We start from the raw sequence: 22,844 nt of genomic DNA on the forward strand, positions 1-22,844 counted from the left end.
CGTATGTATAATGTGATTGTGGGCATGGGACATCTTCACACAAAACAGTAGACGTAACATTGAGCCCAACTTGCAAGAAATCCAAATACCAGTGGTTGTTCTAGCTCATTGCCTGGTGCTGTATTACCTTCCTCAGGGGGAGACGAGAACAGTAGCTGGGAAAACAGAAAAGACCGAATCCTAAGTGCAGACCCTTCATTCCCTCCTCCAGGCCTGCACAACACCTTCTTCCTCTCTTCCTCAGATCGTATCACATTGATGGCTCAGTGTCTTGCCCTAGGGACAGGGAACTGAGAGGTGGAAGAGAACGGACACTTTGTGCACTGAGGGTAAGGCAGCAGTAGCTCTGTGGGCAGCAAATTGCTTCCCTTTCCTTGTCCTTCTGCGGCTCAGGAAGCAGCACAGAGCCGCAGCAGCGTGCTCCTTAGCATCGTAGTGGGCAAGGACACCACATAGCCATAAGCGTGCTCTTTCGTGGTCTTAATTATTCCCAGGTAATTACAGGGAGAGGAAGGATAACCCGTCTCAGAACTGCTGTTCCGTGTATTTGCTCCCCACAGCAGCGGCTGCTTCGGCTGTGCCTCCCCCGCTTCCCGGGGGCTGAGCTCTCGCTCACCTCCCTGCGGGCTGAGCGCTCGGCGCCGGCTACCGGAGCCTTGACCCCCGCTGCCGGCCCCTCCCGGGACTTCCCCCGGGGCGGGGGGCTCGCCCGTTTCTCTCGGTAGCCGAGCGGCCGCCGCTCGGGGGCCGCCGCTCGGGGGCCGCCCCGCCCGGGGCAGCCGCTGCGCAGCCCGGCCCCTGCGGCCGCCCGCGGCGGGGTGCGCGGGGCGGAGCGGAGCCGAGCGGCGCCGCCGGCCCGAGGCAGCCGCAGTCAGCGGCGGCCCGGCGGCCCGCGGGGATGCTGCGCTACAGCTCCGGGCTCACCGTCACCGCCACCACCCCCAGGAGGCCGGGCGGGGACAGCGGCCGCGCCCGGAGGAAGGTGCGCGGGGCAGCGCGGGGGGACGGCGGGGGGTCCGCGGGGCGAGGCGGCGGGCTCGGCCCCCCGGCTCCGTCCCCTTTGGGGCTGGCGGCGGAGCGCTTCGCTGGCTCTTCCCCTCCTCGCTGGCGGGGTTTTCACGCGGAGCTCGCGGAAACGTCTTTTTGCGCGGCTTTGCTAGGTGCCGGGAAGGGCAGAGCCTTTGGGGCGTCCTGCTGGGCTTTTGTTAGCGCCGGGCGGTCCCTGGCCGTTCTGAAAACCTGTGAGGGAGCTGGGCATGTGTTAGAGACTCTTTTCCTCTTGAAATGCGTCTTCCTATTTACAGCTGAGAACTTGCCCACCGAGACTTTCCATCAAGAAGAAGCTTACCGTAGTGACTTAGGTGGTAAAGGTCATTTCTTTTAAAATCAGTTCAGGTACAGAAATATGATTTACTAACTTGCTTTTTGTAAGTTTCGTAACTAAGGTAAATAACACTGATGAATTGATCTGCTGGGAAACATGTCTAAAAAGTTGTTAAAACTCTGGCAGATACGCCAGCAGTGTCTCTGCAGCCACCCTGCTCTAAACAGTCCCCTCGCGCTGCAGTAGCCACACTTATCACTGGGGCTGCACGTTCTATGGGTAAAGAAATAAATCAACAAAATCAAATGGTAAGCTCACTCTTCCAAAGAATTCCAGTTTTGTGATCATGATGCATCTCGAAATATTTAGGCATGGGTTTGACACTCCAAAAATTTAAGTTTCTCAGGGATGATAAAAATAGTGAAGAATGTCACGTTGCTGTATGTTTCTGTTAGGTTCTGCCACAGGAAAAAAAAATACATCTTTGTCCTTCATATGGTAACTCTTAATTTTGGTTTAGGAAATACAAAATTTCAGGTTGATAATAAAATAAAATTGTTCATGCATGTGGAAAACTTAGGATGACTGGGAAATCATACTTGTGTTCAGTACGTCTACCACGTTCCCATTGAGTTTTCTGTTTTAGTATTTCTTAAAGAAATTGAAGGTAAGATAATTTGTCTTCAGGTGTTAATTTTCTTATTTTCATGCCCAGAAAGTACTTGCCAAGCACAATGTAAAATGAACTTTATTTAATAAATTCTCTTAAGTAAACTGGTAAAATCTAATTTGCAAATAAAAGCCATAGGGAAACTGCTGTTCCTTTTGTAGGGAAATGTGCGTCCCATACAATGAGTTGTTGAAAGACAGGAGGAAGACAGTTAGAATAACTGCAGAATAAATGAAAGATGCGTGTCACATTCCTGCATGCCTATGGTCACAGGAAAAGTGTCCTTTAATTGTGGTGGAGTGGGGAGTCTCACAGTGGAGTTTTCATAAATGAAGCAGACTTAAAATCAGCAGATAATGACCAGAGAAAGTACTTTCTTCTTTGCTTTTTAAGACCGACTGAAATTAAAAACCTACTTTATTTTTGCTCTCACCTTCAAAACTCTAAAACTAATATCTGGTGTTAGGCAAAGGAAGTGATTTTTGGTCATTGAAAATAGATTCTGGTATTGTTAACTCCAAAGTTGAAGTTAAGATTGATACTGAACCACATCTTCCTTTTTGGGGGTACTGTAAAAATCTTAAATTGGGACTGGTTGTTAATAGAGCAGCTTCTATCTTTCTGTTGCTGTGCTAGTAACTTTAATTATTCTATCAAACCAATGCTCGTTACTTCAACGTTAGCTTTGCAATTATTTCAGTACATAGTTAACTATGATCAATCCCTTTCTGGGTGTTTTGGTTTTTGGAAAAGGGGGAGAAGAGTCTGAAGAACATTGCTCAAACTGAATCTGTCATCTGTATTTATCTTAAGTTGCACCCTAGTGATTTGAGTAGGATGGTAAACATGAATGTGGATTGTGGATCTGGGCCATGAATTCTTAACATTTTTAACTAACCTAGATTGGCTTTTTCTTAACTGCCATATTGCAGCACCTCTCACTTACGCTGTCCCACTAGCTTCTTAGAAGCTGTATAAAAGACTATGTCTTCACCTGTTAACTTCCATTGCTGTCAGCAAACTTTTGCTGTCTGGTATTGTGGGGTGAACCTTCCAGTCTTTGTTTTCCTGTCTGCATATTCATTTTGCAAATGATGTCAGATGTGCTCTGGAAATACTGCTTGTGGATTGCTGGTGTCAAAAGCCAGGAGTGAGCATAAAATGCCAGCACGATGAAAATTATGTTGTTGGCTTATCAAAGTTACTGATGCTGTAAACCAAACTAAAATTTGATAGTCTAGAAAACTTGATGCTTGCACGTGTTCTATTTCTTTTAAAAAGAAGTTGTGCTCACAAAGTTGCAATGTTGGTGACATAAAGGTAGGGTGAAAGCCACATCTGTCCCTCAGTTTTTCATTGCTTGTTCTTACTGTCAGTTACCATTTGAAGGAAATTGAATCACTGCTAGTGGAGTTCTCTTTCATTCTCCTCCTGGGTTTCTCCCTACAAAACCCAATTGTTTCTGTAAATTACTGCTTCATCCTCAGTTGCACGTTATTCTTCCACTGTTTGGCACTGAGTCGAGGCTCTTCCTGTTCGGATTTCATTTCCATTTTAAGTCATCGCTTCAGCCACATCTTACTGTTAGGGGAAGGCTAGCTGTGATTTCCATGTGAACCTGCTCATTCATTTGGTCTCGTAAACTTGCCAACAGAGTGTTTCTTTAGGAAACACTACATAGAAAGAACACTATAGACACAATATCCATTCCTTCTGAAGGTTGAAGGGAAAGTGGTGCCTGCTGTTTTTCCCTTCTGATCTCCATAGCGTTGTTGAATTTCAACAGATTGGTCTGTAGTTCTGTCCTTAGGTAGAGTACATCATCTGTGGTCCAGGAGTAGGAGGAGTGAATTTATACATTTACTGCTCTTTCCCCAGGGATGCCGTGGTAGGGCAATTGTTATAAACAATGACAAGAGTACAGCCTATATAAGGTTGTCCTAGCAAGGAATTCAAAACTGGGAGGTACTTTGCCACTGCCGCACAAGCCCTGCTGGGTGTGACTTCAAGCTTGGAATTCTCCGATGTCTGCTAATGCCACCCTCTGCTTGGCATTTTTGTGCAGCAGGCTGCAAAGTGAAGCCTTGAATCTTCATTTTGTGTCAGAAATACTGCTGAAAATATGAACTTGTTTGAGGTGTTTTAATAATTCGGTGGTAGCTTGGAAAAAAAAAGAAAATGGAAAAGGAATAAAAGTGCGCTTCAGGGAGTTAATAAGAAGACAGTATGAGTAGAGTAGAGTGCTCCTAGTCGCAGCAAGTTCTTGCTACTGTCTTATATTTCCAAGCTAGTTGTTATAACTTACTTTTTCTCTGTGATTTCCTTCATGGTAACCCTGTAACACACAAATCGCTGTAATGTGACAGGCAGTCATGATTCACTAACTGGTGTACGTGCACAGGAATAATTGCTTATTTACAATCACTGCACTGTGAATCTATAAATGTGTTGGCTATAATTAGTCCTATACTGACTAACAGGCAATCCATTTGCCAGCTTCAGAGAATCTTATACAACTTCATTTCTCCTCACATTGAGTTGCCAGTCAGTATCTTTTTCTGTTTCTTTGAGGGTATTTCTTTTTATCCTAACAATCCCTTCATTTCTTTTAACCCAATTTTCTTTCACTGGAATCACTGTAAGGAAAATTTGGCCTCATCTGTCACTTCCTGCACAGCACAGCACAAATTCAGTCCTATTTCCTATTTATGAGTGTGATCTTTCTTTGTTTGCCTACATGGAAGAATGCCAGACTCTCCCTTTTTGTTATCAACACTCATGTTTTAGAGGAAAAAGCCTTGCTAAGCTAATAGGAAGAAAGAGCAAGGAGAAATTCAAATAGGTGAGAAAACATGGTATTAGTTACCATGTGAGTCAATGAGCTCCAATGTTGAGGAGTTTATTATTAATAAATCTTGATAATTTCGTTGTAAGCGGGAAGCACTTCCTGCTTCTGCAGTTAAGGGAAGAATGGTATTCTCTTTTCCGCACACTCAGTCAGTGTCTAAAGCCAATGTGCAAGGACTCATCATTTTTAAATGTGTTTCAGAATTCTTTGGGAAATACGAAAGCATGACCAACCCACTTTTATGCTAAGCTTTGTTTCTTCTGTTGCTTTCTATGAGGCTTCTTGTTACAGAGTTGATAGCATACAGCTTAATGATGAATTGACAGTGAGGAATTCATTGAGGTCCCAGCTGACTGGCGGCTAGCAAACGTGACGCCCATCTACAAGAAGGGCCGGAGGGCAGACCCGGGGAACTACAGGCCGGTCAGTTTGACCTCAGTACCAGGGAAGCTCATGGAGCAGATCCTCTTGGGAGTCATCATGCGGCACTTGAAGGGCAAGCAGGCGATCAGGCCCAGTCAGCATGGGTTTATGGAAGGCAGATCCTGCTTGACGAACCTGATCTCCTTCTACGACAAAGTGACGCGCTGGGTGGACGAGGGAAAGGCTGTGGATGTGGTCTACCTTGACTTCAGCAAGGCTTTTGACACCGTTTCCCACAGCATTCTCCTCAAGAAACTGGCTGCTCTTGGCTTGGACTGACGCACGCTTCGTTGGGTTAGAAACTGGCTGGATAGCCGGGCCCAGAGAGTTGTGGTAAATGGAGCCAAGTCCAGTTGGAGGCCAGTCACTAGTGGCGTCCCCCAGGGCTCGGTGCTGGGGCCGGTCCTCTTTAACATCTTCATCAATGATCTGGATGAGGGCATTGAGTGCACCCTCAGTAAGTTTGCAGATGACACCAAGCTAGGTGCGTGTGTCGATCTGCTTGAGGGTAGGAAGGCTCTGCAGGAGGATCTGGATAGGCTGCACCGATGGGCTGAGGTCAACTGTATGAAGTTTAACAAGGCCAAGTGCCGGGTCCTGCACCTGGGGCGCAATAACCCCAAGCAGAGCTACAGGCTGGGAGAGGAATGGCTGGAGAGCTGCCAGGCAGAGAAGGACCTGGGAGTGATGGTGGACAGTCGGCTGAATATGAGCCAGCAGTGTGCTCAGGTGGCCAAGAAGGCCAACGGCATCCTGGCTTGTATCAGAAACACTGTGACCAGCAGGGCTAGGGAGGTGATCGTCCCCCTGTACTCGGCTCTGGTGAGGCCGCACCTCGAGTACTGTGTTCAGTTCTGGGCCCCTCGCTACAAGAAGGACATCGAGGTGCTTGAGCGGGTCCAGAGAAGGGCGACGAAGCTGGTAAGGGGCCTGGAGAGCAAGTCCTATGAGGAGCGGCTGAAGGAGCTGGGCTTGTTCAGCCTAGAGAAAAGGAGGCTCAGGGGTGACCTTATCACTCTGTATAAGTATATTAAAGGAGGCTCTAGCGAGATGGGGGTTGGCCTGTTCTCCCATGTGCCTGGTGACAGGACGAGGGGGAATGGGCTAAAGTTGCGCCAGGGGAGTTTTAGGTTAGATGTTAGGAAGAATTTCTTTACTGAAAGGGTTGTTAGACATTGGAACAGGCTGCCCAGGGAGGTGGTTGAGTCACCATCCCTGGAAGTCTTCAAAAGACGTTTAGGTGTAGAACTTAGGGATATGGTTTAGTGGGGACTGTTAGTGTTAGGTCAGAGGTTGGACTCGATGATCTTGAGGTCTCTTCCAACCTAGAGATTCTGTGTGATTCTGTGATTCTGTGTGAAACCTCTGCACAAAGTAGCCTCCACATGTAACCTGCTAAAGAGTAGGTTATATTTCACATTGATCTTTTTATGGACATTTTTGTTTCCCCAGCAATAGGATGACTTTTCTGAAGTCAGATAGGAAACAAGACTTACTAAATTTTCTGTGATGCATTTTTACGTTTATTATTTATAAGCATCTTTGTATGTAACACATTTCAATAATATTTCTGTTTGAATTCAGTGGAATTCCAGTAATGAGGTACCCTAGAACCAAATATTTTTATATGTACTGATTAAAAAAGGGGCATCCACTCCAGAATGCACTTTTTGTCTCTAAATAATTACTTTTGAAGATTAAAAGTATGCCAAATCTGCAAACAAAGCTGAGAAACTAGGAAATTATGTTCAGTGTTCTGATATCTCAGCACTCAATGTCATTTATGAGTACATAAGAACATGTTGTTGATTAAAATGGATTTTTGCTATTTCAGGTATGTAATTATGGGGATGCCCTTGAATTATTTCTCACCTGCTAAAAAAAAAAAAAACAAAAACCTCTAGCCTTTAACGAATAATTTTTTTCTTTGTTAGATATGTGACAGAAGGTAGAAAATAGTAAATGAAAACCCAAAAGTTGGTACAGTTCATTTTGCAAAACAAGTTATTAAAATAAAATTTTTGTAACTCTTTAAACTAAAAGCAAACTTCTGTTTTTCTTTCAGATGAATGTTTGTAGATTACGCCTAACAGTGCCACCTGATGAAGGCTCACAGCCTGAACAGGGAGCAAAGGAACCCGAAAGAAAGAAAAACGTAAGTTTTAGCAATCAAAGTTAAACGCTGTGTAAACAGGGAGTAAATATAGACATCCACAAAAGCTGATCGTAGTTGTTTTGGGAACCAAGCTGAGCAAATCAGCTGTGAGCTTTGAGCCTGAGTTGGGGACAGGAAAACTGCATATAAAATAGAAGGACAGTAGTAGATTAACAATACAAACTTTGAAGGTGACGTGTGACTGAGGTACTTTTAAGACTTGATTATTTAATATTTGTATAGCAGGAAGAGTAGGAAACTGCTGTCAACAAGCAGGGTCTTGAGTTAAGCAGGATCTTGATCCTAGACTGAAGGAGATCTTCTGTTTCACATAAGCTTAACAGTGTACAAGATTTGGTCCTTAACATTTTGGTGGAGCTGGCTGGCCTGGGGCTTGGATGCTTTGCTGTGTCAGCTGATTTTGGTAACCAGTGGTATACTAATAAGAAATACAAAACAAAGAATTCAAGATTGTTTTGAAGTGAAAGTGATTTGAAGGTCATGTACATAGAAGGGTTTAGAAGGGCAATTCTTCTTAGAAGCAAGTAGTATATACACAAAAAAAATCTTACAGCTGCTTTGGTACAGAATTTGTTCTCTAAGAGCTATTTCAGAGCAATAGATGTTTAATTTGTCTTGTTTAACCAGTAAGATGTCTGAATAGCAATATGACAATAAGAAGTAATACAACAATAGGATTTCTTTGAAATAATTTTGTAGCGGTACTCAGAAGCAAAAGTAACAGTGAAATGAAATAGAAATACAAACATTTTTAAAAAAAAACAACAAATGTTAAGTAATATAGTCAAAATAAAGAGTCATTATCAGATATTTGTTGTGCTGAAATCTTGTACGCACTCAGATCTTCATACACTGCTCTGGCAAAGTAATAGGTCCTTGAGGATCTGTAGATGTTATTTACAGAATGCCTTAAAAAGGCCTTCATGCAAACTACATTTAGGCCACCAATAAATTGTGATAATTAATTTTGTACAGAGGTGTTTAGTTGCAGCAGTTAGAGTATCTTTGCCCACCACTTAGTTCTCTGTCAGTTTGTATCTGTTTGCAGAAACCTTTAGTCTAGCTTAAACATATGCGCCTGTTGCCCTAAGAGCAATACAAGTTTGTTTTTGAGGAGGATAGAAATTGACTCATGACTTACTCACTTTACTGTGCTGAGTAGTGTAGTAATGAGAAAGAAGTGTAAATGATTAGGGCTTGGACAATTCTTGGGCACTTTCTTATGTGATTTATTCTTTTTTCTCTGTGACACTCTGTGTTTAATGATAACTGTATTGTAATTATTGTATTAATACACATAAATCCAAGTGGGTTTTATATCAAAGAATGTTAAGAAGATATGAAAGGTAATAAATACATTATTCAGCTCATGCTACATTCCAGTATACTGCACGGTGGTTTTTAGGAGATGGGTCCTTTTACATGAGAACAAAAAAGTTATATATAGTTCAATTATTGCATGTTCTGAGTAATTTTCTGAAGTTTAGTACTTATACAAAAGTGTGCATAAAGAAAGTCTTCAGAACCAGATGGGATCTAATTATTCAGTGTCATAGCAATTAAAAAATACAGAGTAATTATGCCATCTACTTGTGTTTTACATACTTTATAAACTGTGTAATCTTACGGTGTAGAAGCAGCCACAATAAATCACTGATCATGAACTGTTTTTTCTCATGCCTCTGAAACAAGCAAGTAATTTATTACCTGTAGATTTGTATTGTCTATGCAATGTATTGCTTTATATATTTGCATTAGTTACACAGTAACTTACGGTGCACACAAGATTCCTGACTAGTCATACTGTGATAGTTTTATCTTACTTCAAACTTGATTAAAAAAAATATTTAAAAAAAAATAATAAAAAACAAAATCTCCTGAAAGCAGTGATCAGATATCTCTGCTGATCCACCCATGTTCAACTGACTCTGTTAATGAAATTCCATAAAGCACTTTGAGAATAAGGAATTTTACAAATATTAGGTAATCCTCACACAGTGCTATAAGAACTATGTCCCTCTTTTGGAAATAAGGATAATAAAAAGAAATTAGAGAACTGCTCAGTTTTCTGCTTTCTGCTTTACAACTTAATGTTAAAAAATACAGCTTCACCAAGATTCAAACTGAACAGCAGGACTTGTTGGAAGCTAGAGTTCTGTGCTGTCTTTAAATGTTGGGTGTTAAGAAAATAAATATAAAGGAAAAACTTTTGGAAATTATTTTTAATATTTACAAAGAATTGGTGTGACTTACACAAATAAACTCTATAACCTGTGGGATCATCCAGTCTTTGCTGGAGTACTCAGATAAGTCAGGCACTTTGTGCTTGGCTGCTGGGCACTCTCCTGTTCTGGCAGGACAAGTGCTGGAGAGAGAGACTCTTCCCTGACTCAGCCTGCTGCTGATGAGGAAGGAGAGCAGAGACCTTGCTGTGTCACAGGGAATGCCAGAAAACTATAAATATACCATGGCGTGACATTTGGTTGTAATCTCTTTCTAATCTTTCATTGGAAGGAGGTGATTTTGAGCTGCCCCGATGTGACATTGTGATGGCTCACTGGTGCACACGTGTTAATCTTCTATACTTTCTGGGGCTAGATACCATGAGGAGATGTGTCAGTTACAGAATCAGCTAGTGAACTGTACAGAAGGGCTTGCTAGCAGTGATTCTGCCAGTACTTTGTTTTGGAGCTCACTGTCAGTTCAGAACTTGTTCTTCATTGGTTATGTTAGTAGATGTTACCTTGGCCTTTTTCATTGTAGTGAAAGTTTAGTCCAAGATATATGCAGTATTTCCTTAAATCTATATCAGCACATTATGTTTCTAGGTTGACTTTTTTATTGCTATACTACTAGTAAATAAAAATGAACCAGTGCAAGAGATTAAAAGGAAGTGACAGAGCCAGGCAGTTCTGTTGCAAGAAAATTACTGCCGGCATGAATGCAGCAGGATGGCCTCTCCCTGTCTTCTGTGAAAGGCTGGCAGATAGTACACGTTTGGGGGCTGATCTTAAAAAATGGAGGAAGAGAGAGTTTGTGCCAGGCCAGATTTCTGTGTTCCTATTTAGGCTATGATACCTTGAAAGAAATATGTGAGAACTGAAGACACCAGTACAGGTTTGTTGGTTGGTTTGCTTTTTAGTGGTGAAAAGCTTACTGCTAAATATCTCTGAATTGTTGCACTTCAGATAGAGTATCTGAAACTATCATAATTTTGTTGTATTTCTACTGTTAATGTTAGACAATGGATGAAAGTGGTGTGAGGCTGCTTAGTTCACCGTGAAGTACAATGGAATATTGTGCTGGTCAGATTGTATGCAAAATCTGTGTGTCCTGAGGCCTGTTCTGTCTCGCATAATAAAGAGCTACTAGACAATTGTATTGTCTCTGTTTGGGCCTGGGCTTATTTTTATCCATCTATCCCTTTCTTGGCTCTCATGCCTAAATTTGGAAGTGTCATTGGAAGCTGCAGTTAAATGGTCAAGGGCAGAATATTGAGGTATGTATAGAGAGATCTGTTTGTTTCTTTGATTGTTTGGACACATTGACAAGATAATAAAAAATAAAAATTTCTCACTTCCCTGTTTCTGTGGCTTTCAACAGAGTTCGAACAGCATTTAATCTTAACTGTAATTGGTACTTTGGCTGTGTATATTTTCAAACTCTTTAATTACGTTTTTAAATTGTCACATCCTAGAGGTGAAACCCTTTTTGCTTCTTGCATAGGAATACAAAAGCAGAGTAAATATTTTTCTCCCAGCAAAAATGTAGACTGTAAGGAAGCCAGAAGGAGAATTTGCTCCAGTGTATTTTGCTGAACACCAAGCAGAAACTTGTGTCAGGGCTGGACCAAAGAGCATGAGTGCAGTGAACACGAGGCTGTTGTGCACTTTGAATCTAGGACAGTGCCTATATTCTCTGCTGATCTGTGGCTGCCAGCCCACTCCCAGCAGCATATCAGGAGCTGTGACATAACAAATGTGGTTCACCTGTTACAGGTGGCTGCTTCTCAGCCTCTCCAGCACAAATTCATTGTTTTTGGAAATGCTGTTTAAGCAACTCTTTCATTCAAAATAGCACTACATGAAGACCACAGAAAGAGTTCCACTGACCTCTGTGATTACTACTCTGTTATATCTTATTTTCTTCGCATATAAATGTTGGTGTTCTGGGTACAGATTTCTTTGATTAGATGTGACTTTGTGTAATGCCTGCTACTTCTGTTTTATGAGGCAGGCACCTAAATTCTAAAAAAAAATAAAAAAATCAAGGAGTTTAAAAATTTGAATGTGTTCAATGAAGCTTCTGATTTAGCATCAATGAGTTTAAGAATGCTCGTGTCTATGTCTTGGCATATTTTCCATATTTTAATACTATTTATATATGAAACATCCCAGAATGTAACATGAGTTCCATAAGCTGTAGGGGAATATGAAGAAATATGAAAACATTGCTGCGTTTTGTAAGAGCACAGTAACTTTGCTTGGTGAACTCAGTATTGTAAATGTGTCACTTTACCGGACAGAAAATATGTAACCTAAGTAATGATGTGAATGCTCTTGTTCTTTGTATACACAGTGAACACAAAAGATAACTGGATATTTCAGAACCACCCTGGAATGCAGCAGACGAGGAAAAGATAAAGCCTTACCTAACTAATTAAGTTGTAGGTTAAAAGAAAAGTTTTTAGATGGTGCTGATAAACAGATCACAGTAAAATTTCGAGACCATGTGTGTACTACCTCTGAAATCGTGCAAATTATTATATGAAGTGTCCTTTTTCCTCAAAATAAGACACCTCATCTAGGCTTCTGCTTCCAGCTTCTGGGCGGTGAGAAAGTATGAAGCATGGGGGTACCTGACTTGCATTTAAAAAGTTGATGGAGACAGATTTGGAAGAAGTCACCCCTCAGTGTTATTTACATAATGCTAATAAAACTATGGGCGGTACAAAAAGCAGCTCACAAATCATATTTAAATATGAGTCTATTTTTATAGTGTCTTTGCTTCATATTACATTATGTGCTGCTTGTGCTACTTCCTTGGACATAGACATAAACAGGATGCATGGCAATTATCAAGACTTTTGCAACCTAGGGGTGTCGGCTTCTGTGTTGAATAATTATTAATTAAGTAAACACAGTCCGCTTTTCTTCAGGACATGCTGTGTGATGCTGCCAACTGCAACATGACTATTGCTACAGCTTAGCCAAAGCATGTTCCTGGAAGCTGCTATATTATTCATGTACAGCAACACGATGTGTTGTTGCTGTTAACTTGGATTGTCAAACAATTGACTGTAGCCACAAAGAAATATTCATGAGTTTCTTGAGTTTCATCTGCCTTTTCAGATAAGCATGTCATATTGGAAGGGGTTTTCAGCACATTTTGGGGCAACACATTGCACTTAGAAAAGGTCTTGTTCCAGTGCTATCAAGTGCGTAGGCAGGGAGGGAGTAAGAGCTTCCCTGTACTCTGGAGTTGGCTGATACTCTGACCTTAAAAAGCAATGGTTAACTAAAGAAACCTTCCAGCTTTATGTACTTTTCTGGTTAACTTTACAGTATCTACTTGCTTCTAAATACTTGCATGTATTTACTTATTCTGTTATCATCACTGAGATGCCTCACTGCAGATCAAAGTAGAGAGAGGCGAGGACCTTGTCAGAAAAATATGAGTAGTGGGAGTGGATATGTATGGGAGACAGAGGAAAACAATGAGAAGTTAAAGCAATATCCTGTGTTGTAAATAGCACGTAGTAGAACTGGAACACTCAACAGATGATGGAGATTCTTTTTAATCTGAAAGAGAATTGACAAAGACATTTTGGGAGGCTTGTGCAGATATAGACTGGAGACAAGTGTATTATTATTGCTGGAGAAGTGAAACCAGTCTGGCTTTGTGCATACTTATGATGCTCATTGTGTGCCCATTATGATGTAAATTTAAGTCTGTTCATCTGTGAAATATTTAAGTGTCATGGGTGATTCTCTGGCTGCAAACCTAGTGTCTGAATCTGCTGGTCTTTGCTAGAGGGGGAAAATCCTTTAAAGCATTCCTTAGGAATGTGTTTACAATGTTCAAAAAATAAGGGACTTGATCATAACCTTCATGCAGAACTCTGCCAATATTACTTTAAACAATTCTGCTAATGTTTCAGAGGCACAAAGGATCTTAGTAGTTGCTGGTACTCAGCTGTTCACCTCATAAAAAATGAATGAGAGTTGGTAAAGGGTATGGATTTATAAATTCAATGTCTGGGGCCTTAGTAACTTCTAAACAATCAAAGTGATTATTCATGCGGTTATCTGGAAGATGGAAAATTGTATGTAATCCCTTTATCCAGATGCAGGGGAGGAGCTGAGATGAAACTACCAAAGGAACTGTACAACCCTGGAAGTAAACAGACACTAAAGTTTTGAGTCATGCCCCCATCTAGTTCCTGTGTTATTTACTCTCAAAAAATCAGGTCTAATTTTTTTGTTTGTATGCGTCCTAAGTAGAAGAAAAAAAAAAAAAAAGAAGAGGTACTTATGTAACTTTTGGTTATCAGGATATGAAGCTTTGCATATAGTGTTTTCAAACTGCAGAATTGTATCTGTTATTGGTAGGACTGGTGGCCCAGTATTTTTCTGTTAGGTGTTTCTAATTGTTTCATTTTAAATGATACTTGTAGCATTGTTGTTCTTTGCCTGAAACTGTCTTTATCAGGTGTCTGCTCCATGATTGTTCCCCTCCCAGCTCTGCATGCACACATACAGGGTTTCAGCAAAACGGTTAAGCCATCAGTGTTACAGTAAAGGTTTTCCAATGTTGAGAAAATCAGTCAGTGCCATGCAGAAGGAACGCACCTTTCTTTTTATCATGTATAACAGATGTCCATCTTTAGCCATTTCTTTTAATCCAAATAGATTTTCCTGTTCATTTTTACCCTACCCAAAGAAATATTTATCCTTACATTGCCACTTCAGTTGTGTTGGTTTGGCTGCTAAAAATTGAAGAAGCTACTGCTTTAGAATGCAGATATCACCATTGGCCTCTGTCATAGTACGAACTGGAGACTAGCTGGGGTGCGATTGCATGTGGATACAAGATGATGAGTTTCATCTCTTCCTGCTCCTGTTTGGTATCAAATACAACATTTAGATGCTCCTTAGATTTGATAGACTCTCAAAGTCTGTAGGTTTTCATGCTGTGTCATTACTGAACAACAAAACAAAAACAAATATATTCAAATGCCAATGTTGCAAATATTGTCAGATTTATCCGCATCCTGGGAAAAATCTTTTGTGAGAAAGGAAGTTTAGTGAAGTTACCTGTAAGTAATTTATCTCTATCTCTGGCCTTTAAAAGACAATGTGCAAATTTAAGTAGTAACAGCTGTTTTTGTTTTTGTTTTTCAAGATTGTATCTTTCTAACTTTATAGTCACAAAGAATCGTTCATTTTGATTCCCAATGTGCAAACATCCAAAGTTAGGTGATATTATTTCCCCCCCTAGTTTAAAAAGCCATAACATGGATGTTTTCATCTGAGCTAGTTGTTTAAATTCTTCATAAACAAGAAGATAAATTAGTACTTATGGAGTCCGACTTATTTCAGGTGATTGCTACAGAAGTATATTTCTCTGTGTTGATTAGAAGGGAGGCTAGGTGAGTAGTTAGGATGGGTGGTTACATCTCATCTTGCAGATATTTATTTACATGCTGAGGGAAATGATTCCTACTGTTTGTATGAGTATTTTTCTTAACTATATTGATGAGATGAATAAGAGGAGTCTGTTGCAAAGAGCACCTTAAAATAAGACATTTATCACAAGTATTTTTTTATAAATTTCTGCAGATTGTCAAAATAACAAATGTAGGCACTTTAAAGCTGCCAATCAAGTAACAATCAAGATCTGTGCTTGAAGTTCTGTCCTCCTATAATAGTTCGTAACACAGAAACACTCATGTGGATGCTGTGTTTCATAACATTTTTTGGCTTTTACGGTGTCAGTTCTACAATTTCTGGAAGAGAAATGCAACACTGAAATGGGTGTTTGATTGCTTTGGAGGTCCTTAGCCTAGAATGCAAACTAAAATCCTAGATTGTTTATCTGCAAGATAAAACAATATTTTCTGTGCTCTGTGTAAGAGCTCAGAAGTTGCAATATCAGTTTCATCTGAGAACTCTCTAAATAGTTTTATTAAACTTGTGAATTTTGATACATTGCACAGCAGGGACTTTGCAGAGGGCAGGAGGGAACTCTGCTTTTTCAAGAATTTAAAGGGAAACTGTGAGAGCTAATAACGCTCTAGAAGAATGCAGAAGAGTAGCATGTAAGCCAGGGTAGCTTTCTCTCTCCTGTGCCTCCATCTCTCCTTGCACTAATCCAATCTGTTGCTCCTGACTGTACATATACCACTTCTATTAAAGTCAATGGCAATTAGACATCTGTATCATCTGTGTCAATTATGAACTGATTATTGATCATCCCAAAAGTATGAAGGTTGACAATTTGGCCCCGAAACATTTGGGAACTAGTATTCTTAGGTGCTGCCGTGCCTTCACTCTAGTTGACTGTCTCTCCTGGTCCCATGTTACTGTATTTTTTGTTTTGTTTTTAAATTATTCTAGAACTGATTTTAAAATAATTTATTATTTGTTTTTAAGGAGCTCTACCATGTACCAAATGGCATGTCTCCAGGGACGCTTTCTCATGGAATGGTGTATGGTGTCGTGCACCGGACTGACAACAACCATAAGAGAGAAATGGTGGTTTATGGCTGGTCAGCTGATCAGCTGAAAGAAGAGATGAATTACATTAAAGAAGTGAGTTATTCTTTCAGCTTCAAAATTCGTCAAATATCCCTTCCATTTATTCATGTAGAGCTGTGAGTGACCATGGGACAACCGATGTCTAGGCCAACATCCAAATTGGAATCAGGAACCCACTTTGAAGTTAAATGCTTGCCTTGTTGGTACTCAAGTTTAAAAAACAAAACAAAACAAAAACACCCGTTAGGTACTTGGGAGCTACATGTTTCAAACTCAAGTCCTCTGTGACAAATGATAGTCCTTAATGCTCGATGACTGAGGTGAGGGATGCACCTGGAACCTGGACAAGTAACTTGCCAAACAGATCTTGGGGTCCCTGACCTGAAGTCTTCATAATTTTCAATGTGATACAGGAGAATCTATGTAAGCAGGCACCTGGAAGGATAAACTCTCTTCTCTTCTGCTTTCCCCTCCCCCATCCCAGTTTTGGAAAGGCTCCTAAATTAGGTGATACACTAAAATCACTTGGGTATGTCTTGGGGCAGTCTTAAAATAGGCAGCCTAATAAGGATGACTTTGTACTATTTTCTTTGTGCATGCTCATTTATCATAATTAGCAGGAGCTCTCCTGAAAGAAAAAAAAAAAAAAGCATTTCTGATGCTGCTCATTTCTGTGCCTGAAACTCACCATCTCTTTGTGTGTCAGACTTTGGCAATAACTCCTTAATTAGCCCAGAGCAAATAATTTGACCTCTTTCCGTCTACTGTTGGTCAGTGGCTATCATCTTACACTGATTCAAGTGCAAGAGAACTGCATTGCTATAAAAGGGAGGAGCACCGAGTTAAGCCAGCAGCGTAAGAGACTGTAATTACGTGTACTCCTAGCATCTGCCTAGTCTTGAGCTATCAGGACTTGTTTTTCTCCTTTATTACTCACAGTTTACCAGCTCCCAGCATTTACTCTCTCCAGTTCCTGCACTTGCCAATTAGGATACGTCGCTACTGCTGCGCAGGCAAGGCATGTGAGCTGCTTTGGCTGCTCTTTTCCTGCCTACGTAGTTTATCTCCCTTGCTGAAGTGCTGCCAGGGGATGGGTGGCTTGGCATACAGCATGATGCAGCTTCCTAGGTTGCACTGCTTCTGATACCTGATGCAGGTTGCTTGGACTGGGACTGTCTCCCTCTCCTTCGCTGTTCATTGCAAATGCCACAGCTTGTGGCGTGGTGGGAAATGTCAGGGCATTTCAATAGCATGTCTTGCATCGTGTTCAGGGTACTGATGCTTTCAGAAAATGTGGGAAAGACCTTTGAAGAGGTGTACTGACCCTTGCACTGCTGTCTTTTAGAGGCTACGTTCAGTTATGCTAGTTTGTGAACTTTGGCCTGCCAGATAAGTTCAATCTTTAAAAGTAGGGTCTTAAATAAAAGTTCTCAGCTTGTGCCACATATGTGCTGACTTAAATAGACCAAAAATGGTGGGCCACATCAGAACTGCTGATCATTTATTTTGTATCAGTGTCAAACTTTGACCTTGCAGGGGGCATGCACGTGCGTAGGAACAGGACAAGGAGGGTTTCCTTCAGAAGTGCAGGAGTCAGCTTCCTTCTGTGTTTCTCATCCTAAAGGGAGCAAGTAGTTGGGAGTAGGCTTGTGCCCACTCCTTGCATAGGTTTGGTGGCCAGTACCCTTCTTTCTGGGAGGGAGTGTGTATACCACAGAGCTTCTAGAAATATCTCCTCTTGATATTTTCCCCTCCTTCCTTCCCCAAGTCTCACTTCAGCTATGCAGAGGTAAGGTAAGCTCACTGCCCTAGATTATCTGCAGCCAGTTTGTGTTCAATTGAGGGCAGGGAGGAAAAAAACCAAAAATCTGAAATCTGAATTATATAGCTGGAAGGTAGACTGTAGGTGAACATCTAAATAGTGTTTACAATGTGTGCTCTTAAGAAAATTGGTTCTTTGCATGTTTGTAATGGCATGCAAACCCAAGCTGGCTTCTAACATGTTTTGTTTTTCTTCTTTTACTTTTTGTTTAGAAAGGCAAGACATAATTTACATCCGTAGTTCTTAAATAAAATCAAATACTCTTCAGGTTTGAAATTATGTTGGTAAATTTATGCTAATATATTGTTTAGTTAATCATGAGCCTAAAAGTCCAAATGCAGTGAAACTAAAGGGTTTACCTTCAAAGGACACTCAGTGAAAACTTAATTAAACACTTTAAATAGAATGAATGTGTATTAAATCCATGTGTGGATGCTTTTTTGAGAAAGAAAACGTTGTATGTTCAAATTAGTTTTAGTTCCGTTAGCCATCAAATTAGGTTAGAATGACTTATGGATAATTGAAATTCATTTAAATTATTAATTTACTAGTGTTTAAGTGTGTACAGAGAAGTTTAGAATTACTCAGAGACTTTTATATAGATCATTCCTATGTAGACAGCTCTTAAGACTTAACTTCTAGTCTTAAGTATAAAGTACTATTGGAAAAAAAAGTTAGATTAATAATGGCCATCACTAAAAGTAACAATAAAAGATATAGGAGCAAAATATTGTGTCCCAGTATAAACAGTATCATCAGTAAGTTTGATTGATAAGGCATGTGATTTTTCTAACACCAGGTGAGAGCAACTCTGGAAAAAGTAAGAAAGAAAATGTATGGGGAATATGATGAAATGAAACGAAAAATACAACAGCTTACGAATGAACTGAAAGTAAGTATGCATTCAATTGTAGGGAAAGAATAACTGTCCCTGTACTATCTAGAGACATTTTTCTCTCTCTCTTTTTTTTTTTTTTAATTACTTATTTATTTATTTTACTTTGGAAAAACAGAAGTAATATCTCAAACCATTCTAGTTTGTTCTGTAACATGACATATTTACCTTCTTTTATTTATCTACCTTTTCCCTCCAGCAAGGTAAAGTAGGACAGGGATGCTTTTGCATATGGAATTAATTGCCTGTTTCTTGGAAATAGAAGAACAATTTGATAGCATCATCTGAGTGCATGCTCATTCTAGACAAGTTAGGAATTATTGGAGGTGTTTGGAGCAGTCATCTGCCAGGTGATTTGAAAAATATCAATTATATAGTTATGAGTGACATGCAACTTCAAGTTGGTGTAATTTCAACAGACTTTGTTCTGTTTTACTGACTCTATTGTTTAAACATGATAGTAAAAGAAGTAGTAATATTACTGAGTATTAAAGTGCATGGCATTCCTAAAATGACTTACCTTTTGGTTCTTAATGGAACCTTGTGATGGTCATTTGATGACTTTTCTTCTGATGTGTGCTTTAGCAATAAATGCTGCTGCAGTCTGTAGAAATACTATTCATCTTTTTAAGCTGGGTTCTTCGTTCCAAAAAGTTCCCCTGAAAACTTGCTGTGGAATTTATATTCAATACTGTTATTCACAGCCCTGGTTCAGAAGAAGCTTTGACAATTAAACATAGCCTGACTTTTAAGGGTCTGGGACCCTGACTTGTGCCCTTCTGACAGTCTTATTTGGAGACTGTTAGTTCCCTGCATGCTGTATTTATGCATACAGATCACAACACAGAACAGAAATCTGTGGCAAGTAGTATACTTAAATAAAATAATAATAATAAAAAAATCACCCCAACTTGAGAGGAAGGAGAGAAAACTGAATTAATTAGTCTTGATGCCAGCGAGGTGTACCCCTGATTGAGTACCATGTAGACAAATGCTGACTCAGATGTGGTGTTGTCTTCTTTGTGGCTGGTCCCTACTGAGGACGAGTGATGATATTCTGTATTTCTGGATCTTACACTTGACCAGTAAAAATCGTGCATGAGTCTGAAAATCACTGGGGATAATGACCAGCTCTTTCAGAATCTCTAGTTCTGAAGCAAATGTACAGTTTACGAAGGATTCCTTCTGATATAAACAGCACACTGAGACATTCCCCACCCTGTTTCTTAGTATTTTAGAGTTCCTGAAAGAAAGTCCAGGTGTTCTTCTACCTAATAACATACGCTTTTTGATTTGATTGTTTTTTTTTTTTGTTTTTACATCAATGCCATCCTACATGCTATTTGAGGATCCTATTTAAAATCCTTTCTATACTCTTTGCTTCAGCTTTAAATCACTACACTTTTTTTCCCCATTAATTTCCAGGACTACATTTTGTTCATGGAGTTTGTTTGAAGTTTGTACTTCAAATACTCAGCCCTGGGCAGTATGTTTCTTCACACAAGTTCTTATCTTGCAACTTTCTTAATCCATGCAAAGCATTTCTGCTTTTGTTTGTTTGTTTGTTTTACCTGAGCACACATTTGTATAGGGTTAACAGTAACTACTTGGCTTCTGCTCCCTGTGTTGATCTAATCCATGTATGACTTGGTTACTAAACACTAATTGTTCTCCGTATCAGTCCCTCGTGTTCTTATGCTTTTATCGAGAAACAAATCTGATTTATCAAAGAATCCAAGTTGGGCTGGCCTCCATTAGTAACATTTTTTTCCTCTTTTATTACTGAATGGTTCATAATAATTTACATTGTTTTGAGTTTCTGTCTCCTCTTAAATGATGTCATTTTGTGCTTTTATTCCCTCCAGTTTTAAGCATGCGTGTGTTTGTATAACAGATGACAAATTTTTGTATAACGTAGCTCTCTGCTGACTTCTCCTGTCTGCTTCATATTGTTTCATCCTTGAGTCGTCTTGGTGTTGCTTCTTTATGTATCCAGTTAGTCATTTCCTTCTTAATTAAGGCTATTCTACAGTTCACCCAAACCTTTCTAGATCTCTTCTTTTCTTGCATTCTTCTGGTTTTCACCCTGTGACTTTTTATAGTCCACCCACTCTGTCTATATAAGCTTTCTGCCAAGTGTTCTCTTGTCCTTTCGGAAAACAGACAGGTTTTACACTGATTACAGATCAGCAACAAACATAGCTACTTGTGCCTTGTTTCTGTTAGCATATTTGAATTATAAATTTTGTTTGTATGTTTTTGAGGTACAGGGACGTGGTTTGTATACTTTAAGCATCCTAGTACTGTGGAAATTAACCATGGGGTCTGTCTATTCTGTAGGTCCCTTTGAAGCAATAGGTAAACTTGATCATTATTCTATATAAAACTTCTTTTTTTTTCCTGCTCAGGTGACAAATGCTCATCAGGAATCCTTAGAGAATCATGTGCGAGTGCAGGCTGCAGCCTTAGATAGCTTTAGTGAAATGAACAGCTCCTTGACATCAGCATCAATAGACTTGCAGGTACATTTTAATAGCTGTTTCACAGCTGACAACTTCATTTTCTGACGTGCATTTAAAAGTATACATTAAACATGGATAACAAATACAGATTCTAACCCTAAGCTAGTCCATAAAGTCTTGTCTTGGGTATCTGAGGCATCTAATTTAAGAAACTAAGGAAAAAAATCTGCAACAATTTTGTAACAACAATTAAAAAAGTGTACAGTCAAGAGATACTGATCTGCAGCAGACTAATGTCACTAGTCATGTCTTTACAGAATATTGTAAGGTGACAATGTAATTTGTTCTGTATTATGCAAAATAAAACATCTTCTGTCTTATACCTACCTTCACCAGGTAATAGAAATGGAAGTGGCATGTGTGGATGCTAATAAGTACTGGTGAGGTTGTATATACCTGTGAAATGTAGGGGGAGGGAGAATGCGGGAACATATTTTCTGTTTTAAAGACTTTCAAATTCCCATGTATCTGAGCTCAACAATTAATGATCCTGTTTTCTTGTATATCACAGTTTTTCTCACTTTAATGTGTTTAATATGTATAGCATGGATCTTGGAGAGGAGAAAGGAAGACTGTTGGGAATAACATTTGTACTAAAATGTATCCATATTCCTTTTTTTTATTATTATTATTTTTTTAATAGTGCTCCAGGACTTGATTTCAATGAATATGTTCCTCATGGAAATTCCTTCTAGGAAACCAAATACAAAAAAAGTCAGAATTTTATATGTTAAAACTTTCAAAACTGTTCATGTTGTGTTGACTAATCATGAATCTCTTAAATGTTTTTTTCTATTCCATAATCTCTTGACTACATTAGCAAACTAGATTATTTGTGATTTTTAATATGTGGTTTGCCTCTTTCTTCCAGAAAACTCTAGTGGATGTTACTTTGGAGAACACTGATATAAGGGAACAAATAAGGAATTTAAAACACACACATGAGCAATCTATGGAAAAGCTGAGAGAGAAGCAGAAACAACTGGAAACAGCACAAATTGAAAATCAGTTACTGAAATTAAAGGTACAGTATATAAATTCCCCTGAAGATATTGCACAGTAAGGGCATTTAGGAATGTATTAAATTAATTCCTTGGCCTTATTTGTGAAGGATTCTTCATCCATCACACCTTGCTCGTTCTCTAGAGCTGTCATATTCCTGTGAAATGGTTCTGTATTAATAACAAAGAATCCCAGCTGGCAGCAGTCAGTCTTTCCATGACATGGGATTACTCTCCAGAGATGTTGGCAGGTGGAAGTTCAAACTATTAAAAGGTAATTAGTGTCCATTTCTGTAAGTAAAGGGACTTTATAACTTTACACAGTGCTGTAAGAATGTCTTGATGTTGAGTCTGCTTATATAGTACTGCTTAATTTTTAATAGGTAATCAAGTTTTATGAACAT

General features: G+C 39.7%; 1 protein-coding gene across 2 annotated transcripts in view; it reads left to right on the top strand.

The window, feature by feature from the left end:
• Window positions 1-794: 794 nt before the first annotated feature.
• Window positions 795-22,844, top strand: part of MYZAP (myocardial zonula adherens protein) — a 56,922-nt gene continuing 34,872 nt past the window's right edge. For both annotated transcript variants that reach the window (XM_027466802.3, XM_038184794.2), the window contains exons 1-6: window positions 795-982; window positions 7,331-7,420; window positions 16,096-16,254; window positions 18,822-18,914; window positions 21,326-21,439; window positions 22,311-22,463. In XM_027466802.3, the coding sequence (XP_027322603.2) occupies window positions 899-982; window positions 7,331-7,420; window positions 16,096-16,254; window positions 18,822-18,914; window positions 21,326-21,439; window positions 22,311-22,463 (693 nt within the window). In that variant the 5' untranslated portion in view covers window positions 795-898. The remainder of the gene's footprint in view (window positions 983-7,330; window positions 7,421-16,095; window positions 16,255-18,821; window positions 18,915-21,325; window positions 21,440-22,310; window positions 22,464-22,844) is intronic.

This window comes from Anas platyrhynchos, chromosome 11 (genome assembly GCF_047663525.1).
Source record: "Anas platyrhynchos isolate ZD024472 breed Pekin duck chromosome 11, IASCAAS_PekinDuck_T2T, whole genome shotgun sequence".
In the NCBI taxonomy this organism is placed as follows: Eukaryota; Metazoa; Chordata; class Aves; order Anseriformes; family Anatidae; genus Anas; species Anas platyrhynchos.